Source organism: Dendrobates tinctorius, unplaced genomic scaffold (genome assembly GCF_039654945.1).
Source record: "Dendrobates tinctorius isolate UK_male_01 unplaced genomic scaffold, ASM3965494v1 ptg000214l, whole genome shotgun sequence".
In the NCBI taxonomy this organism is placed as follows: domain Eukaryota; kingdom Metazoa; phylum Chordata; class Amphibia; order Anura; family Dendrobatidae; genus Dendrobates; species Dendrobates tinctorius.
The window spans coordinates 2,126,723-2,145,231 of record NW_027361881.1 but is presented as its reverse complement, the minus strand read 5'-3'; the positions used below and the strand labels follow the sequence as shown (position 1 = coordinate 2,145,231).

Here is an 18,509-nt window from a genome sequence, read left to right as displayed (position 1 = left end):
AACTTTTTGAATTTGCCAAATGGCTGCAATGAAGCAACTGAAGCAAAAAGGAGTCTGAATACTTTCCATACCCACGGTAATTTGTTTGAAGGGGCATAAAGAGAAGTAATGGGGTCTCGTGAAATAAGGAGACAATTGTATAAATTCTGTTAAGTCTCCCGATAAGAAAAATGATCACTTGTGATAATCTATATTACAGACAAAAAATAAAACTAGTTCTACATTTTTTCCAGCCTGAAAGATGTTAACGCCTTGTAGGAGGAGGGCAAATGACCTATTACTAAAGACTGGAGAGAACCATCAGGTCACACAGTGTGGAGCCACTGAACAAGCAGGGGACACACAGTGACTGCACCAGCAGACTAGTGAGTGCAGCTCTGGGGTATAATACAGGATGTAACTCAGGATCAGTAATGTAATGTATGTACACAGTGACTGCCCCAGCAGAATAGTGAGTGCAGCTCTGGGGTATAATACAGGATGTAACTCAGGATCAGTAATGTAATGTATGTACACAGTGACTGCACCAGCAGAATAGTGAGTGCAGCTCTGGAGTATAATACAAGATGTAACTCAGGATCAGTAATGTAATGTATGTACACAGTGACTGCACCAGCAGAATAGTGAGTGCAGCTCTGGGGTATAATACAGGATGTAACTCGGGATCAGTAATGTAATGTATGTACACAGCGAATGCACCAGCAGAATAGTGAGTGCAGCTCTGGAGTATAATACAGGAGGTAACTCAGGATATGTAATGTATGTACACAGTGACTGCCCCAGCAGAATAGTGAGTGCAGCTCTGGAGTATAATACAGGAGGTAACTCAGGATCAGTAATGTATGTACACAGGGACTGCACCAGCAGAATAGTGAGTGCAGCTCTGGGGTATAATACAGGATGTAACTCAGGATCAGTAATGTATGTACACAGTGACTGCACCAGCAGAATAGTGAGTGCAGCTCTGAAGTATAATACAAGATGTAACTCAGGATCAGTAATGTAATGTATGTACACAGTGACTGCACCAGCAGAATAGTGAGTGCAGCTCTGGGGTATAATACAGGATGTAACTCGGGATCAGTAATGTAATGTATGTACACAGCGAATGCACCAGCAGAATAGTGAGTGCAGCTCTGGAGTATAATACAGGAGGTAACTCAGGATATGTAATGTATGTACACAGTGACTGCACCAGCAGAATAGTGAGTGCAGCTCTGGAGTATAATACAGGAGGTAACTCAGGATCAGTAATGTAATGTATGTACACAGGGACTGCACCAGCAGAATAGTGAGTGCAGCTCTGGAGTAAAATGAATGTGTTTATAAAAGTGGTTACTATTTTGGATACTCTTCTTCCTGTGTCTCTTTATCCTTGATGGTAATCACTGTTGTGATAGATTTGCTGACCGCGTGTCTGCCAGAATCCTCCATGTTCCTGGTGGGCACCAGTATCTGTTGGCCTTAGTGATGGCTGCTGATGGTGGGATGCAGGGTAGATAAAGCCCCATGTCCTGCAGATGTCTCGGCTTTCGCCCAGTCAGCATGTGGCATTCGTCTGCTCTGACTAATGAGCTGTTGGTCGCCGGCTCCTGTGTGAAGTTTTTATCTGGGCCGGCAGAGGAGGCGCTCTTTGTTTGCTGCGGCCGCTCCATGTTCTGTCCCTTTGTCGCTTTTCCTGTTGCATCCCTGATGGAGGCCGAGGAGACAAGTGTCATTGCTCACACGACTGATAACGCCACGCGCCGCTTTCCCTTCAGCTACGGTTAGTTATCTGCCTGTAGCAGCGGCTCTTATCGCGCCACCGACTCCTGCCGTTGTGGCCCTCCACAATCTCTGCTGATCCCGGGGGGATGTTGTAGGTCTCGCTCTTCCAGAGCCATGAGACCACTGCCAATTGTCCTTGTCACGCTTCGCATGTTCCTCGAGACCACATTCTTCTAACTAATCGAAAATATTGCACATAATGCAGCGGCGGCTGTAAGGCCGTGTGCACACAACGCTTTATCCACGTGGGTCCGCTCTGAAACCACCTGAAAAAGCGCTAAGGAAACGCTTGAAAGAATGAACGTTGGCACCTCAATGTAACGAGGTGGGCATATATTCGGACCGAAGAAGTAAACGGACTGTTGCTCAGTCGCTGTCTGTCTGCTTAGAGGACGCTCTGTACCCTAAAGACAATGGCAGAGGTCGCTGGCCTCAACTCCGGCCTCTGGCATCTAAAACAGCTCACATCCAGAAAAAGCTCTGCAGATGATTGCACTGCTCACCAATGTATTCTGCACAGCACGCGAAGGAGTAAAACTACAGGACCTGAGAAGTGTTATCAAGTCATTATGGACCTGAAGATACTAAAAAGCTCAGAGATTTGTCTTAGATATATTTTTGTATGCGCAGATTTAGATGGAAAATACTTTCTTTAGTTTCAGCCAAAATCCAAAAAAACAGACGGAAATCTCCAAATGTAATTCATAAGGTAATTAATAAAGAAGCGCTGCTGACATCACTGAGAATGTCTCCTATCCATCACCAGAGATCAGAGGTGACATCACTGAGAATGTCTCCTATCCATCACTAGAGATCAGAGGTGACATCACTGAGAATGCCTCCTATCCATCACTAGAGATCAGAGGTGACATCACTGAGAATGCCTCCTATCCATCACTAGAGATCAGAGGTGACATCACTGAGAATGCCTCCTATCCATCACTAGAGATCAGAGGTGACATCACTGAGAATGCCTCCTATCCATCACCAGAGATCAGAGGTGACATCACTGAGAATGTCTCCTATCCATCACTAGAGATCAGAGGTGACATCACTGAGAATGTCTCCTATCCATCACCAGAGATCAGAGGTGACATCACTGAGAATGTCTCCTATCCATCACTAGAGATCAGAGGTGACATCACTGAGAATGTCTCCTATTCATCACTAGAGATCAGAGGTGACATCACTGAGAATGCCTCCTATCCATCACTAGAGATCAGAGGTGACATCACTGAGAATGCCTCCTATCCATCACCAGAGATCAGAGGTGACATCACTGAGAATGCCTCCTATCCATCACCAGAGATCAGAGGTGACATCACTGAGAATGCCTCCTATCCATCACTAGAGATCAGAGGTGACATCACTGAGAATGCCTCCTATCCATCACTAGAGATCAGAGGTGACATCACTGAGAATGCCTCCTATCCATCACCAGAGATCAGAGGTGACATCACTGAGAATGTCTCCTATCCATCACTAGAGATCAGAGGTGACATCACTGAGAATGTCTCCTATCCATCACCAGAGATCAGAGGTGACATCACTGAGAATGTCTCCTATCCATCACTAGAGATCAGAGGTGACATCACTGAGAATGTCTCCTATTCATCACTAGAGATCAGAGGTGACATCACTGAGAATGCCTCCTATCCATCACTAGAGATCAGAGGTGACATCACTGAGAATGCCTCCTATCCATCACTAGAGATCAGAGGTGACATCACTGAGAATGCCTCCTATCCATCACTAGAGATCAGAGGTGACATCACTGAGAATGCCTCCTATCCATCACCAGAGATCAGAGGTGACATCACTGAGAATGTCTCCTATCCATCACTAGAGATCAGAGGTGACATCACTGAGAATGTCTCCTATCCATCACCAGAGATCAGAGGTGACATCACTGAGAATGTCTCCTATCCATCACTAGAGATCAGAGGTGACATCACTGAGAATGTCTCCTATTCATCACTAGAGATCAGAGGTGACATCACTGAGAATGCCTCCTATCCATCACTAGAGATCAGAGGTGACATCACTGAGAATGCCTCCTATCCATCACTAGAGATCAGAGGTGACATCACTGAGAATGCCTCCTATCCATCACTAGAGATCAGAGGTGACATCACTGAGAATGCCTCCTATCCATCACTAGAGATCAGAGGTGACATCACTGAGAATGTCTCCTATCCATCACCAGAGATCAGAGGTGACATCACTGAGAATGCCTCCTATCCAACACTAGAGATCAGAGGTGACATCACTGAGAATGCCTCCTGTCCATCACCAGAGATCAGCGGTGACATCACTGAGAATGCCTCCTATCCATCACCAGAGATCAGAGGTGACATCACTGAGAATGTCTCCTATCCATCACTAGAAATCAGCGGTGACATCACTGAGAATGTCTCCTATCCATCACCAGAGATCAGAGGTGACATCACTGAGAATGTCTCCTATCCATCACTAGAGATCAGAGGTGACATCACTGAGAATGCCTCCTATCCATCACTAGAGATCAGAGGTGACATCACTGAGAATGCCTCCTATCCATCACCAGAGATCAGAGGTGACATCACTGAGAATGTCTCCTATCCATCACCAGAGATCAGAGGTGACATCACTGAGAATGCCTCCTATCCAACACTAGAGATCAGAGGTGACATCACTGAGAATGTCTCTTATCCATCACTAGAGATCAGAGGTGACATCACTGAGAATGTCTCTTATCCATCACTAGAGATCAGAGGTGACATCACTGAGAATGTCTCCTATCCATCACCAGAGATCAGCGGTGACATCACTGAGAATGTCTCCTATCCATCACCAGAGATCAACGGTGACATCACTGAGAATGTCTCCTATCCATCACCAGAGATCAGCGGTGACATCACTGAGAATGTCTCCTATCCATCACCAGAGATCAGCGGTGACATCACTGAGAATGTCTCCTATCCATCACCAGAGATCAGAGGTGACATCACTGAGAATGTCTCCTATCCATCACCAGAGATCAGAGGTGACATCACTGAGAATGTCTCCTATCCATCACCAGAGATCAGAGGTGACATCACTGAGAATGCCTCCTATCCATCACCAGAGATCAGCTGTGACATCACTGAGAATGTCTCCTATCCATCACTAGAGATCAGCGGTGACATCACTGAGAATGCCTCCTATCCTTCACTAGAGATCAGCGGTGACATCACTGAGAATGTCTCCTATCCATCACTAGAGATCAGCGGTGACATCACTGAGAATGCCTCCTATCCATCACTAGAGATCAGCGGTGACATCACTGAGAATGTCTCCTATCCATCACCAGAGATCAGAGGTGACATCACTGAGAATGCTTCCTATCCATCACTAGAGATCAGAGGTGACATCACTGAGAATGTCTTCTATCCATCACCAGAGATCAGAGGTGACATCACTGAGAATGCCTCCTATCCATCACTAGAGATCAGATGTGACATCACTGAGAATGCCTCCTATCCATCACTAGAGATCAGAGGTGACATCACTGAGAATGCCTCCTATCCATCACTAGAGATCAGAGGTGACATCACTGAGAATGTCTTCTATCCATCACCAGAGATCAGAGGTGACATCACTGAGAATGCCTCCTATCCATCACTAGAGATCAGATGTGACATCACTGAGAATGCCTCCTATCCATCACCAGAGATCAGCGGTGACATCACTGAGAATGTCTCCTATCCATCACCAGAGATCAGAGGTGACATCACTGAGAATGTCTCCTATCTATCACTAGAGATCAGAGGTGACATCACTAGAGAACAGCGGTCATGTCACCCAGAATGCAGTTCTCTATATATCGGTTCGCTGTCTTCCGTTTTGCAGCGTGGCGTCTGTTCACATGTGAATGTTTGCTTTGCGGAGCAGGTGGTGTCGTCGCAGTGTTTGCTCTGGCGCTCGTTGTGGTGTGACTGCTGCGCTCATACAGGATGTGGCACTTGGTGCTGTATGATGTGGGTAAAGGATCTGTTATCGCTGTAGCACAGGACCCTCTGCCTTCCCCAGCCGTCTCCCTTGATAGACCCCAATCTCTTAATAATCTCTCCCAGGTTGCGTAGATTATCTTCTGTTCCATTGTAATGTGATCTGAGCCTGTAAACAAGCAGAGCTGCAGTGTAAAGCATGTGATCGGGACAGGCCTGGTGAGTTTCGTACCACAGCAGACAATGTGGCTATGCTGGAGCCACTTTATATAGCGGTGCCCTAACAGGGCTTCTGTTGCATGGTCCGGGCTAGATGCCTCCGCAGGGACCCTGGATGTTTCTAGTTTTCACATAAACGTGTGTTGGTGGCTTGTGAATTCTACAAATGGCTATCAATGTGTGATGTAAACGTCAGCACACAGCCGGCCTGTAATCGAGAGGTAGAGATGATCCCCGGACACGTCCGTCTGTGGGATCCGTGCTCCGCCGACGTCTCAGGAGGGGATTCTGCCGCTCGTCTCGGAAAATTGCTGCTTGAATCATTAGTGGAGACGAGTGCGGAGCGGAGGCTAATGCGGCCATTGTGGTCAGAGAGAGCGGCTGGGAGGTCCTGCCGGTCACAGGTGGGCGAATCATTACCGGAGACAGCAGTGTAAGGGTAAGGTCAAAGTGTGAATAAAGGGGCGAATTGCACAAGTGCGTCCTTGTCACCAACCATGTCGGGGTCTGGACCAACATGTTGTCCTTGGTGGGATTTGAACCCAGTGCTCACCACTGAGCCACCATGCTGCCCGGACACCGTTGATAACGGATGTTGGAAGAGAGCGTCGGTCTACCTAGAATAGTGCAGATTTGTTCCTGGGGTCGGGTATTGTTCCCCTCGCTAAGACAGGTTTTGTGCGGACAGGGGAGTCTCCCTCCGGGGTGATGAGGGGGGTTATCGCTGGCGACATGCCGGCCTCTCACATCTGTTTCCTGGCGGCACACTTTTACCAGCCGCCTTAATTCCCCAAGATTAAATGTACGGCGGCGGTAATTAACGGTCGGACCTCCTCTACTGTATCTGATAATGGCAGCCGCTGTAAAAATTAATTTGCAAACATGTCATTATGCAGCAGCCGCACAGGCAATAAACCTGCAATTATAGACCCGGTCCCGGCCAGAATGCGGAGGGCGCGAGAGGCGCAGCGCCAATCTGTTCACTTGATAACCGAACAGACCACGTGGGGGGAAGGGTTGAGGACTCATCCCATCACATTCGAGAGGTCTATGTCCTGTGACATCACTGGGGGCACGGCTGCAATTACAGCCATAAAGCAGGAGCCTTAATTAAAGGTCTGTTTTGTGTTCACAGCTCCTCTGCAGACCTATATGTCTCCATGGTTACAGGCTGGGCAGTCTAATCCTCCATTCTTGGGTTATTATGCTCCATATGCCTTTTTTTCTGATGTGCAGAAAAGGAGGCAGAATAACACTCTGGAGCTGTAACACTGGTTGCAAAAGTCTTCACACCCGCATACGCAATCCCACCTAGAAGAAAAACTGCAGAATGGAGAAGTCACTGATCTGCAAATCATGAAAAATGGAAACATTGTCACAACCTCTGAATTGGACCAGTCTGGAGTCTGAGCCTCGTGCAGAAATCCCGGTACCTCCGGCCTCAGCTTCTGTCACTTAGGTCATTAATGGTCGTCTGAGGAAGGTTCTGCTGCTGATCCGCTGACGGCAGCTCCTGTGTAATCACCAACCAATAACATCCCCGATGGGATGCTAGAGCCACGGGAACAGGTTTCGGCTACACAGGAGGCTCACAGTAGTGCGAGGAACATGCGGCCTTCCAGGTCAGACGGTAGACATGGTTTCCTGCATGCTTGTCAGGAGAGGAGCAAAGACCTACAGTACATGGCAGTATAGCTGAGAATACCGCTTCTACAGGGAGAAGGGATTATAATATCAGCTGCCAGAGGGGGAAGGAGACTGATTCTGACCACACCTGCCCTCATCAGACCCATGAGAGACACGTGGAAGCAAAAATGGATTTGGGATCTGCATCTTCAGCAGGGAAAGGTTTAATGATTTTCTGAAAATCCAAAATCCACATAATGGAAGTCGTTAGTGATGCCTTTTACAGCTGTATTGATGACCACCATCAGTTTGCTGCCCCTTTTAGACATGAGGTCCGCAGATTTTTAGTTCTTTAACTGTAGTCCTCACTCCCGACCATCCATTGTTTTATCCTGTGCAGAGGGAAGTAAAGGGTTACCGTCGCTTTCCCGCCTCTCAGGAAGCCCCTATGGTTCTGCTTTGATGAGAGAGGTGGGGGACAGAGAAGAGGAGGCTGCTGGGAGCCCCTTGATAAGACAGGCCGGAAATGGTTAACAGTGATAATAACTACTTGCAGAGGATGTGGAAAGCATTGGCCGGATAATGGGTTAATATTTCCTGATGGTTGGTTCTAGGCGCAGGGATAGATAGGAAGCGGTTAATTTTGCCATCTCTTCCTCCTGTAAAGCTCATTGCTCGACATCACTGTGCACACAAGGGGGCGACACCTGCCCCTCTGCCAACCCGCGGTCATGAGCGTTCACCGGGGGCAGCCGCATCATGTGTGTACAGGGGCAAAGTGCCGAGACCTCAGTGTCTAATGTCACCAGTGTCTGCCATCCATAGCCGAGCACTAATAAGATCAGGAGCTCGTAGGGACCCGCGACCCAGACCAACCATACAGTGCTAACCACTGAGCCACCGTACTGCCAGTATATCAGTACTGGAGCGTTATAAGAGGGGCTGATATCAGTCACATATGGTGTAATGTCTGGGGGTTATATCAGTACTGGAGCGTTATAAGAGGGGCTGATATCAGTCACATATGGTGTAATGTCTGGAGGTTATATCAGGACTGGAGCGTTATAAGAGGGGCTGATATCAGTCACATATGGTGTAATGTCTGGGGGTTATATCAGTACTGGAGCGTTATAAGAGGGGCTGATATCAGTCACATATGGTGTAATGTCTGGGGGTTATATCAGTACTGGAGTGTTATAAGAGGGGCTGATATCAGTCACATATGGTGTAATGTCTGGAGGTTATATCAGTACTGGAGCGTTATAAGAGGGGCTGATATCAGTCACATATGGTGTAATGTCTGGAGGTTATATCAGTACTGGAGCGTTATAAGAGGGGCTGATATCAGTCACACATGGTGTAATGTCTGGAGGTTATATCAGTACTGGAGCTTTATAAGAGGGGCTGATATCAGTCACATATGGTGTAATGTCTGGAGGTTATATCAGTACTGGAGCGTTATAAGAGGGGCTGATATCAGTCACATATGGTGTAATGTCTGGAGGTTATATCAGTACTGGAGTGTTATAATAGGGGCTGATATCAGTCACATATGGTGTAATGTCTGGAGGTTATATCAGTACTGGAGCGTTATAAGAGGGGCTGATATCAGTCACACATGGTGTAATGTCTGGAGGTTATATCAGTACTGGAGCGTTATAAGAGGGGCTGATATCAGTCACATATGGTGTAATGTCTGGAGGTTATATCAGTACTGGAGTGTTATAAGAGGGGCTGATATCAGTCACATATGGTGTAATGTCTGGAGGTTATATCAGTACTGGAGCGTTATAAGAGGGGCTGATATCAGTCACATATGGTGTAATGTCTGGAGGTTATATCAGTACTGGAGCGTTATAAGAGGGGCTGATATCAGTCACACATGGTGTAATGTCTGGAGGTTATATCAGTACTGGAGCTTTATAAGAGGGGCTGATCGGGATCCAAGGGGTAACGGTTTCCCTTGCGGAGAGTGACACATCAAGCCTGACATGCCAAGGTGAGGAGACTTTTAAGCTGCAATGCTCCTCTGGGAAATATGCAAATTGTCTCTTCAAAGAGGAAGAAACTAGAACTCTAGCGCTCCTCACCTCGGCACATCAGACTTGACATGTCGTTCTCTGCAAGGAGAAATGTTACTTAGATCCCGGTCAGCCGCCTCTCACCTAGCCAAGTCAGATCTCACACTTTGCACTGACGAGGGACAGTACCCCGAAACACAGTGTCTGCAAATTAAGATTTTGGCTTTTATCCTAAGTCATGTGACAAGGCTCGTTAAGAGTCGATATTGACGTTTAGGATCGCTGCTTCCTATAGGTGGTGCTAGAGTTCTAGTCCTCTCTGATGAGACAATTTACAAGAATGATGTATATGGTTAGTGGGAGAGAGTCAGTATAACTTGTGTTTTACCCTTTGAAATATCTAGAGTTTGTATGGAGGAGTCCAGTGGGCGGTCTTACTCTTTGATTCACAGCTATCTCTACATGCAGTCATACAGGAATGACTGCCAATCACTGACTAGCACCGCCCACTGGACTCATCCGTACAAACACCAGAGATTTCAGTAAAGTACAAGTTTTACAGAAACTTCTTCCACAAACCTGTATATGGATCAGATCCGCTCCTCCTGCCCCATAGCATCCTGCCTGCAGAGCCGAGACCGTCTACAACATGACCGGTTGTCTTCACATTGCTGACAGTCTACAAGATCTCTGCTTGTTATCGACCAGAACATTCATTCACGCCAAGAAATTGTAAAGTTCTCTACTTCTTACAGCTGAGGATTTGTTACTGTTACACCCATGTTAGATGGTCACGCCCCCATCCGTCACTGATACATTGTAACAGAATATAAGAGAGGGTTGTCCAGCCTGGATACAATAGTGTCAGAAGTGCTGCTCAGGGCAGGTGTTTATTCTATAAACGATGATACTTCTATTCGCTGACGACAAGCAGAGAGCATCATGATAAAGCCACCAAGTCCACTGAACATTTGCAGATACAATAATAAGTTTATTCACAGGAAATCTTCGTGTAATGACGCAGTAGCCGCTGTTCACATGGCGCGGTGCAGTCCCACAATAGACCGAGAGCTACATTGTGAGCGATTCCCTTCTTTGGATGTCAGATTTACTACCCTGAATGTTGGCGATTGGGTGGACACACTATATATTTGTTGCCCCCCCCCCCCCCCCGTTATTTTTAGATGGAGAGGACTGGGGTCCTCAATATGTCTAACATTCAGCCCCATGCTTAGGGGGCTCCGTGCTCAGGATCCGCACACCCCTTCTGTAATCAGTTGATGTCCCCGGTTTCGGTTTTGTCCTTTTTTGATGCGTTACTAGATGCGGTTCTCTCTTCCTTGCATTGTTTTTGTGATCTCACAGAACCAACTCTTCTCTCTGTTCTCGTGGTCTCCTTTGGACCCCCTTTTCCCTGTCCGGACCGCCCTTTCCCTGTGTGGACCCCTGCTTCCTTATCCGGACCCCCATTTCCCTGTCCGGACCCCCCTTTCTCTGTCTGGACCCCCGTTTTCTGATCAGGAGCCCCTTTCCCTGTCCGGACCTCCGTTTCCCTGTCCGGACCTCCGTTTCCCGGTCCGGATCCCTTTTCCCTGTCCGGAGCCCTTTTCCTTGTCCGGACCTCCGTTTCCCTGTCCGGACCTCCGTTTCCCTGTCCGGACCTCCGTTTCCCTGTCCGGACCTCCGTTTCCCTGTCCGGACCTCCGTTTCCCTGTCCGGACCTCCGTTTCCCTGTCCGGACCTCCGTTTCCCGGTCCGGATCCCTTTTCCCTGTCCGGAGCCCTTTTCCTTGTCCGGACCTCCGTTTCCCTGTCCGGACCTCCGTTTCCCTGTCCGGACCTCCGTTTCCCTGTCCGGACCTCCGTTTCCCTGTCCGGACCTCCGTTTCCCTGTCCGGAGCCCTTTTCCTTGTCCGGACCCCCGTTTCCTTGTCCGGACCCTCGTTTCCCTGTCCGCATCCCTTTCCCTGTCCGGAGCCCTTTTCCTTGTCCGCAGCCCGTTTCTCTGTCCGGACCCCGATGCGCAGTCCTCCTGCCAATAATTATTATAGGGACATTGATTTAGATGGTGGGGGGCTCTTCTGCCGCCTCCTCCTCCTCCTCGGCTCTTATTCCAGCCCTCTATTATTGGAGCCCGGGGGGGGGGGGAGCGGACGTCTTCTCCTTTTCTTCACCTATCTCCTTCATTCAGTGGCCAGGCTCGGTGGGAAGGGATCGCTCTCCGCTCTGGCGGAGGCTGCGTTTTCTCTCCGGGACCCCGATGTCACATTCGTTCTGTAGACATTTTATTGCTTTTACCCGGTTTTATTATCCATCCCTAATCCCAGAAGGAAAAACAATAGATGCATTTTCCCTGGCAACAAGCCACCTGTGATGGTGGCCACCCCTGATCCGGGCTCACCCCGGCTCTGCCCCGGCAGTCACTTGCCCTGACCCTCGCCCTTGACATTGAAATGACTGAATGAAGAGCCCTGGGCTGCGGGCTGTCTGGGAGGAAGATTACTGATTCTTCAGAGAGCAGCTCAGCACTCCCTCTGTCCCTCCCCACGATTTTCTTCCTCTCTCAGTCTCTCGCTCTTTTTTTTTTTTTCATGTAATTATTTGCATTTCTGGGCTGGGAAGCTGCAAACACGGAAGAAGAGCTGCTGTAGTGGGGACTGAGCTGCTGTAGTGGGGACTGAGCTGCCGCCTGTCCATGTGAAGCCTCCGCTCATGATGGGACACTAATTTATTATTTTCGTCATTTCAGAAACTTCAGTGTTAATCATGTTTGGATTAAAACCTCCGCTGTACTACCTGCCAGGTAAGATCCACGTCCCCCGCCTCCTGTAGGGTTTGGCACAGTTGTGGGCACCTTCAAGGATCATGAGTCGGCGCCGCCTGACATTGTGATCTGCGTAATGATAATAATAATCTTTATTTTTATATAGCACTAACATATTCCGCAGCGCTTTACAGTTTGCACACATCATCATCACTGTCCCCGATGGGGCTCACAATCTAAATTCCCTATCACTATGTCTTTGGCATACACGGCATGGCACCTTATCCGACTGTGGCTAAGGGTTTACCCAGTCAGTGTGCCATCCACCCTTGTGCTGCTGTGACCTGTAGTCATGCATGGCACCCTTGTTGAGGTGCCATGCCCGGGTGCCTCCTGGTATCACTGGTGGGCGATGATTCCCACTCTCTGGTGTGAATCCAGGCATGCAGGGCTTACTCCAGCTAAGTGTCAGTTCTTAGTGGCATCATCCAGTTGGAGGTGATGACCACCTACCCCCTGTAGTGCCCAGTACATTGCTGTATGGATGGTGAGGCAGAGATTGGCAGTGCTGTCCCCGGTGTCCAGCATCATTAGTGTGATTTATCCGTGTGTTGGACTGATCCCCTCCTGTAGAGCATGGCACTCTCCTGGGTGGTAGGGCAGAGGCTGGCATCGCTGTCCCCGGTGTCCAGCAACATTAGTGTGATTTGTCTGTGTGTGGCACTGATCCCCTCCTGTAGAGCATGGCACCCTCCTGGGTGGTAGGGCAGAGGCTGGCATCGCTGTCCCCGGTGTCCAGCATCATTAGTGTGATTTGTCTGTGTGTGGCACTGATAACCCTCCTGTAGCGCATGGCACCCTCCTGGGTGGTAGAGCAGAGGCTGGCATCGCTGTCACCGGTGTGATTTGTCCATGTGTGGCACTGATCCCCTCCTGTAGAGCATGGCACCCTGCTGGATGGTAGGGCAGAGGTTAGCAGTGCTGTCCTCAGTGTCCAGCATCATTAGTGTGATTTATCCGTGTGTTGGACTGATCCCCTCCTGTAGAGCATGGCACTCTCCTGGGTGGTAGGGCAGAGGCTGGCATCACTGTCCCCGGTGTCCAGCATCATTAGTGTGATTTGTCCATGTGTGGCACTGATCCCCTCCTGTAGAGCATGGCACCCTCCTGGGTGGTAGGGCAGAGGCTGGCATCGCTGTCCCCGGTGTCCAGCATCATTAGTGTGATTTGTCTGTGTGCGGCACTGATAACCATCCTGTAGCGCATGGCACCCTCCTGGGTGGTAGAGCAGAGGCTGGCATCACTGTTACCTGTGTGATTTGTCCGTGTGTGGCACTGATCCCCTCCTGTTGAGCATGGCACCCTCCTGGATGGTATGGCAGAGGCGGGCATCGCTGTCACTGGTGTGATTTGTCCTTGTGTGGCACTGATCCACCCCTGTAGCGCATGGCACCCTCCTGGATGGTATGGCAGATGCGGGCATCGCTGTCACCGGTGTGATTTGTCCGTGTGTGGCACTGATCCCCTCCTGTTGAGCATGGCACCCTCCTGGGTGGTATGGCAGGTTGGCATCGCTGTTACCGGTGTGATTTGTCCTTGTGTGGCACTGATCCACCCCTGTAGCGCATGGCACCCTCCTGGATGGTATGGCAGAGGCGGGCATCGCTGTCACCGGTGTGATTTGTCCGTGTGTGGCACTGATCCCCTCCTGTAGCGCATGGCACCCTCCTGGATGGTAGGGCAGAGGTTGGCATCGCTGTCACCGGTGTGATTTGTCCGTGTGTGGCACTGATCCCCTCCTGTAGCGCATGGCACCCTCCTGGATGGTAGGGCAGAGGTTGGCATCGCTGTCACCGGTGTGATTTGTCCATGTGTGGCACTGATCCCCTCCTGTAGCGCATGGCACCCTCCTGGATGGTAGGGCAGAGGTTGGCATCACTGTCACCGGTGTGATTTGTCCATGTGTGACACTGATCCCCTCCTGTAGAGCATGGCACCCTCCTGGATAGTATGGCAGAGGTTGGCATCGCTGTCACCGGTGTGATTTGTCCATGTGTGACACTGATCCCCTCCTGTAGAGCATGGCACCCTCCTGGATAGTATGGCAGAGGTTGGCATCGCTGTCACCGGTGTGATTTGTCCGTGTGTGGCACTGATCCCCTCCTGTAGAGCATGGCACCCTCCTGGATGGTAGGGCAGAGGTTGGCATCGCTGTCACCGGTGTCCAGCATCATTAGTGTGATTTGTCCATGTGTGGCACTGATCCCCTCCTGTAGAGCATGGCACCCTCCTGGATGGTAGGGCAGAGGTTGGCATCGCTGTCACCGGTGTGATTTGTCCGTGTGTGGCACTGATCCCCTCCTGTAGAGCATGGCACCCTGCTGGATGGTAGGGCAGAGGTGGCAATGCTGTCCCCGGTGTTGGATTTTTCTCCTGCTAAGTGCAGATCCGTGTTTTATTTGATAATCCGGGGACATTTACGTGAAGCTCCGGTGAATTATCGCGTCGGCCACCTCTATGAATAGGGATGTCTCTGCCTCCTGTTTTATTTATTCACACTGGTCGTCTGCTTCGGCTTTAATGCCCCATGAAGTTGCCAGTCCTGCCATCCAGGGGTGTGATGGTGGCGCCTTGTGACATGTGCTTAACCCCTTGGCACTGCTGTTGACACATTTGCTGCGGTGGCTTGGGGTCGCTTGTTAACAGGCTACAGGGGCTGACCCTCCGCCTTAACCCTCTCCCTGCTCTGGAGCTGCTGAAAAGCACATTCCTCTCTGTGGGAAGTGGCTGTATGTCTCCCTCTGCCAGATGACAGCCACATCTGCTGCTCCAATACGGAATCTGTGGCGCTACATGACAGCCCCCCCTCGTCTACTATTAGGGTCCATGTAGAGTCTGCCCCCTAATTGATTTTGGGGACTCCAGAATGGCCACATTTACACCATCCTCAATACATTTTTTTTCATGTGAAATGCTGTGAATGGCAGCTATCTGGGTCGTGGTCGGGTGTTGTATTGTTAAGTCGTTAATGTCCTACGACCGATCCGCGTCCAATAATGAAGCCGAGACCTGGCCACCAAACCTGGTTTGTCTGAATTGTGGCTTGTAACTTTTATGGCATTGTCATCAAGGACGACGACCGCCCAGAGAGCAGTGGTCCGATATCTCTAAAGAACGGCCATTCGGGGGCATGGATTGTGTAAAGGTTGGTGCGGCCGAGGACGACGGGGTCAGGCGATTGTGGATACTGCTAGCACCCCGGGCCGGGTCACTCTCCAGTAGGCGCAGCATTCTCTGTGGCTCATATGCCTTGTGGCAGCTTTTCCATCTCTTCTGTCTTCAGTTACATTGTCAGTTAGTTCTGTGTTTGGTGGTTTTGTGGCCTCTGTGCACTCTTCTTCATCTATTAAGGCTGCTGATTCCGGAAATGTCTGTTGCACACAGACATGGTGGTTTGCTCTAGATATATACACCCCTTCCTTGCCGGCAGAATCTTCAGCCTGATGTATAACAGCACAGCTGTGTCACCGTCCTGCCACGTTCTTCTCCTGTACAGCCGTCTCTTACACCTTACTCTCTGGGGCATTGTGATAATACGTTTGGGGCCGATCCGTGTCCCCCGCGGCCGCCGTCCAGCTTCTTGTAGCTTTATCATGTGACATCTTCCGTTTTCTGAAGTCTCTTCGGTGAACTGTCTTCTTATTTCCCTCCGTGTTTCCTCCGTATCTGACGCTCAATAATAATGTGCGGGAAGGTTACACGGAGATCAGTGCAAAAGGGATAAATTGTAGCGCATGCAGCAGAGCGGACCCCTGAGTATGTATGGTGGGATGTCTCCACCTGCTACAGGGAGAAGAATACGGGGATTCACTAGACTCTAGTCTGAACGTCATAGGTTGTTACTATGTGACAGGACAGTATATAATCCGGAACGTGATGTAGGATTATACGGTATATAATCTGGAACGTGATGTAGGATTATACGGTATATAATCCGGGACGTGATGTAGGATTACATGGTATATAATCCGGGACATGATGTAGGATTATACGGTATATAATCCGGGACATGATATAGGATTCTAAGGTATATAATCCGGGACGTGATGTAGGATTATACGGTATATAATCCGGGACGTGATGTAGGATTACATGGTATATAATCCCTGACGTGATGTAGGATTATACGGTATATAATCCGGGACGTGATGTAGGATTACATGGTATATAATCCGGGACATGATGAAGGATTATAAGGTATATAATCCGGGACAGGATGTAGGATTATACGGTATATAATCCGGGACGTGATGTAGGATTATACGGTACGTAATCCTGAACGTGATGTAGGATTACACGGTACATAATCCGGGACATGATGTAGGATTATACGGTATATAATCCGGGACATGATGTAGGATTATACGGTACATAATCCGGGACGTGATGTAGGATTATACGGTACGTAATCCTGAACGTGATGTAGGATTACACGGTACATAATCCGGGACATGATGTAGGATTATACGGTATATAATCCGGGACAGGATGTAGGATTATACGGTATATAATCCGGGACGTGATGTAGGATTATACGGTATATAATCCGGGACGTGATGTAGGATTATACGGTATATAATCCGGGACGTGATGTAGGATTATACGGTACATAATCCGGGACATGATGTAGGATTATACGGTACATAATCCGGGACATGATGTAGGATTATACGGTACATAATCCGGGACGTGATGTAGGATTATACGGTACGTAATCCTGAACGTGATGTAGGATTACACGGTACATAATCCGGGACATGATGTAGGATTATACGGTATATAATCCGGGACATGATGTAGGATTATACGGTATATAATCCGGGACGTGATGTAGGATTATACGGCACATAATCCGGGACGTGATGTAGGATTACATGGTATATAATCCGGGACGTGATGTAGGAATTATACGGTATATAATCCCTGACGTGATGTAGGATTACACAGTCATAATCCGGGACGTGATGTAGGATTATACGGTACGTAATCCTGAACGTGATGTAGGATTACACGGTACATAATCCGGGACATGATGTAGGATTATACGGTATATAATCCGGGACATGATGTAGGATTATACGGTATATAATCCGGGACGTGATGTAGGATTATACGGTACATAATCCGGGACGTGATGTAAGATTATACAGTACGTAATCTGGAACGTGATGTAGGATTATACGGTATATAATCCGGGACGTGATGTAGGATTACATGGTATATAATCCGGGACATGATGTAGGATTATAAGGTATATAATCCTGTCCCGGATTATATGATTATACGGTATATAATCCCTGACGTGATGTAGGATTATACGGTATATAATCCAGGACGTGATGTAGGATTATATGGTATATAATCCGGGACGTGATTTAACATTATACGGTATATAATCCGGGACGTGATGTAGGAATTATACGGTATATAATCCCTGACGTGATGTAGGATTATACAGTACGTAATCCTGAACGTGATGTAGGATTACACGGTACATAATCCGGGACGTGATGCAGGATTATACGGTATGTAATCCAGGACATGAAGCAGGATTATACTGTACGTAATCCGGGACGTGATATAGGATTACATGGTATATAATCCGGGACGTGATTTAGGATTATAAGGTATATAATCCGGGACATGATGTAGGATTATACGGTATATAATCCGGGACATGATGTAGAATTACACGATATATAATACGGGACTTGATATGGGATTATACAGTACGTAATCCTGAACGTGATGTAGGATTACACGGTACATAATCCGGGACATGATGTAGGATTATACGGTATATAATCCGGGACATGATGTAGGATTATACGGTATACAGTATAATCCGGGACGTGATGTAGGATTACATGGTATATAATCCGGGACATGATGTAGGATTATAAGGTATATAATCCGGGACAGGATGTAGGATTATACGGTATATAATCCCTGACGTGATGTAGGATTATACGGTATATAATCCAGGACGTGATGTAGGATTATACGGTATATAATCCGGGACGTTATTTAACATTATACGGTATATAATCCGGGACGTGATGTAGGATTATACGGTATATAATCC

The 18,509-nt window shown here is 48.5% G+C and overlaps 1 protein-coding gene across 8 annotated transcripts in view; it reads left to right on the top strand.

Moving 5' to 3' along the window:
• GSE1 (Gse1 coiled-coil protein) overlaps positions 1–18,509 on the top strand; it is a 337,588-nt gene that overhangs the window by 225,458 nt on the left and 93,621 nt on the right. For 2 of the 8 annotated variants that reach the window (XM_073554903.1, XM_073554899.1), the window contains exon 1: positions 12,191–12,403. The exons of the other annotated variants lie outside the window; for them this stretch is intronic. In XM_073554903.1, coding sequence (XP_073411004.1) covers positions 12,367–12,403 — 37 coding nt within the window. In that variant the 5' untranslated portion in view covers positions 12,191–12,366. Of the gene's footprint in view, positions 1–12,190; positions 12,404–18,509 lie in introns of those variants that run through there. 8 annotated transcript variants of the gene reach the window in all.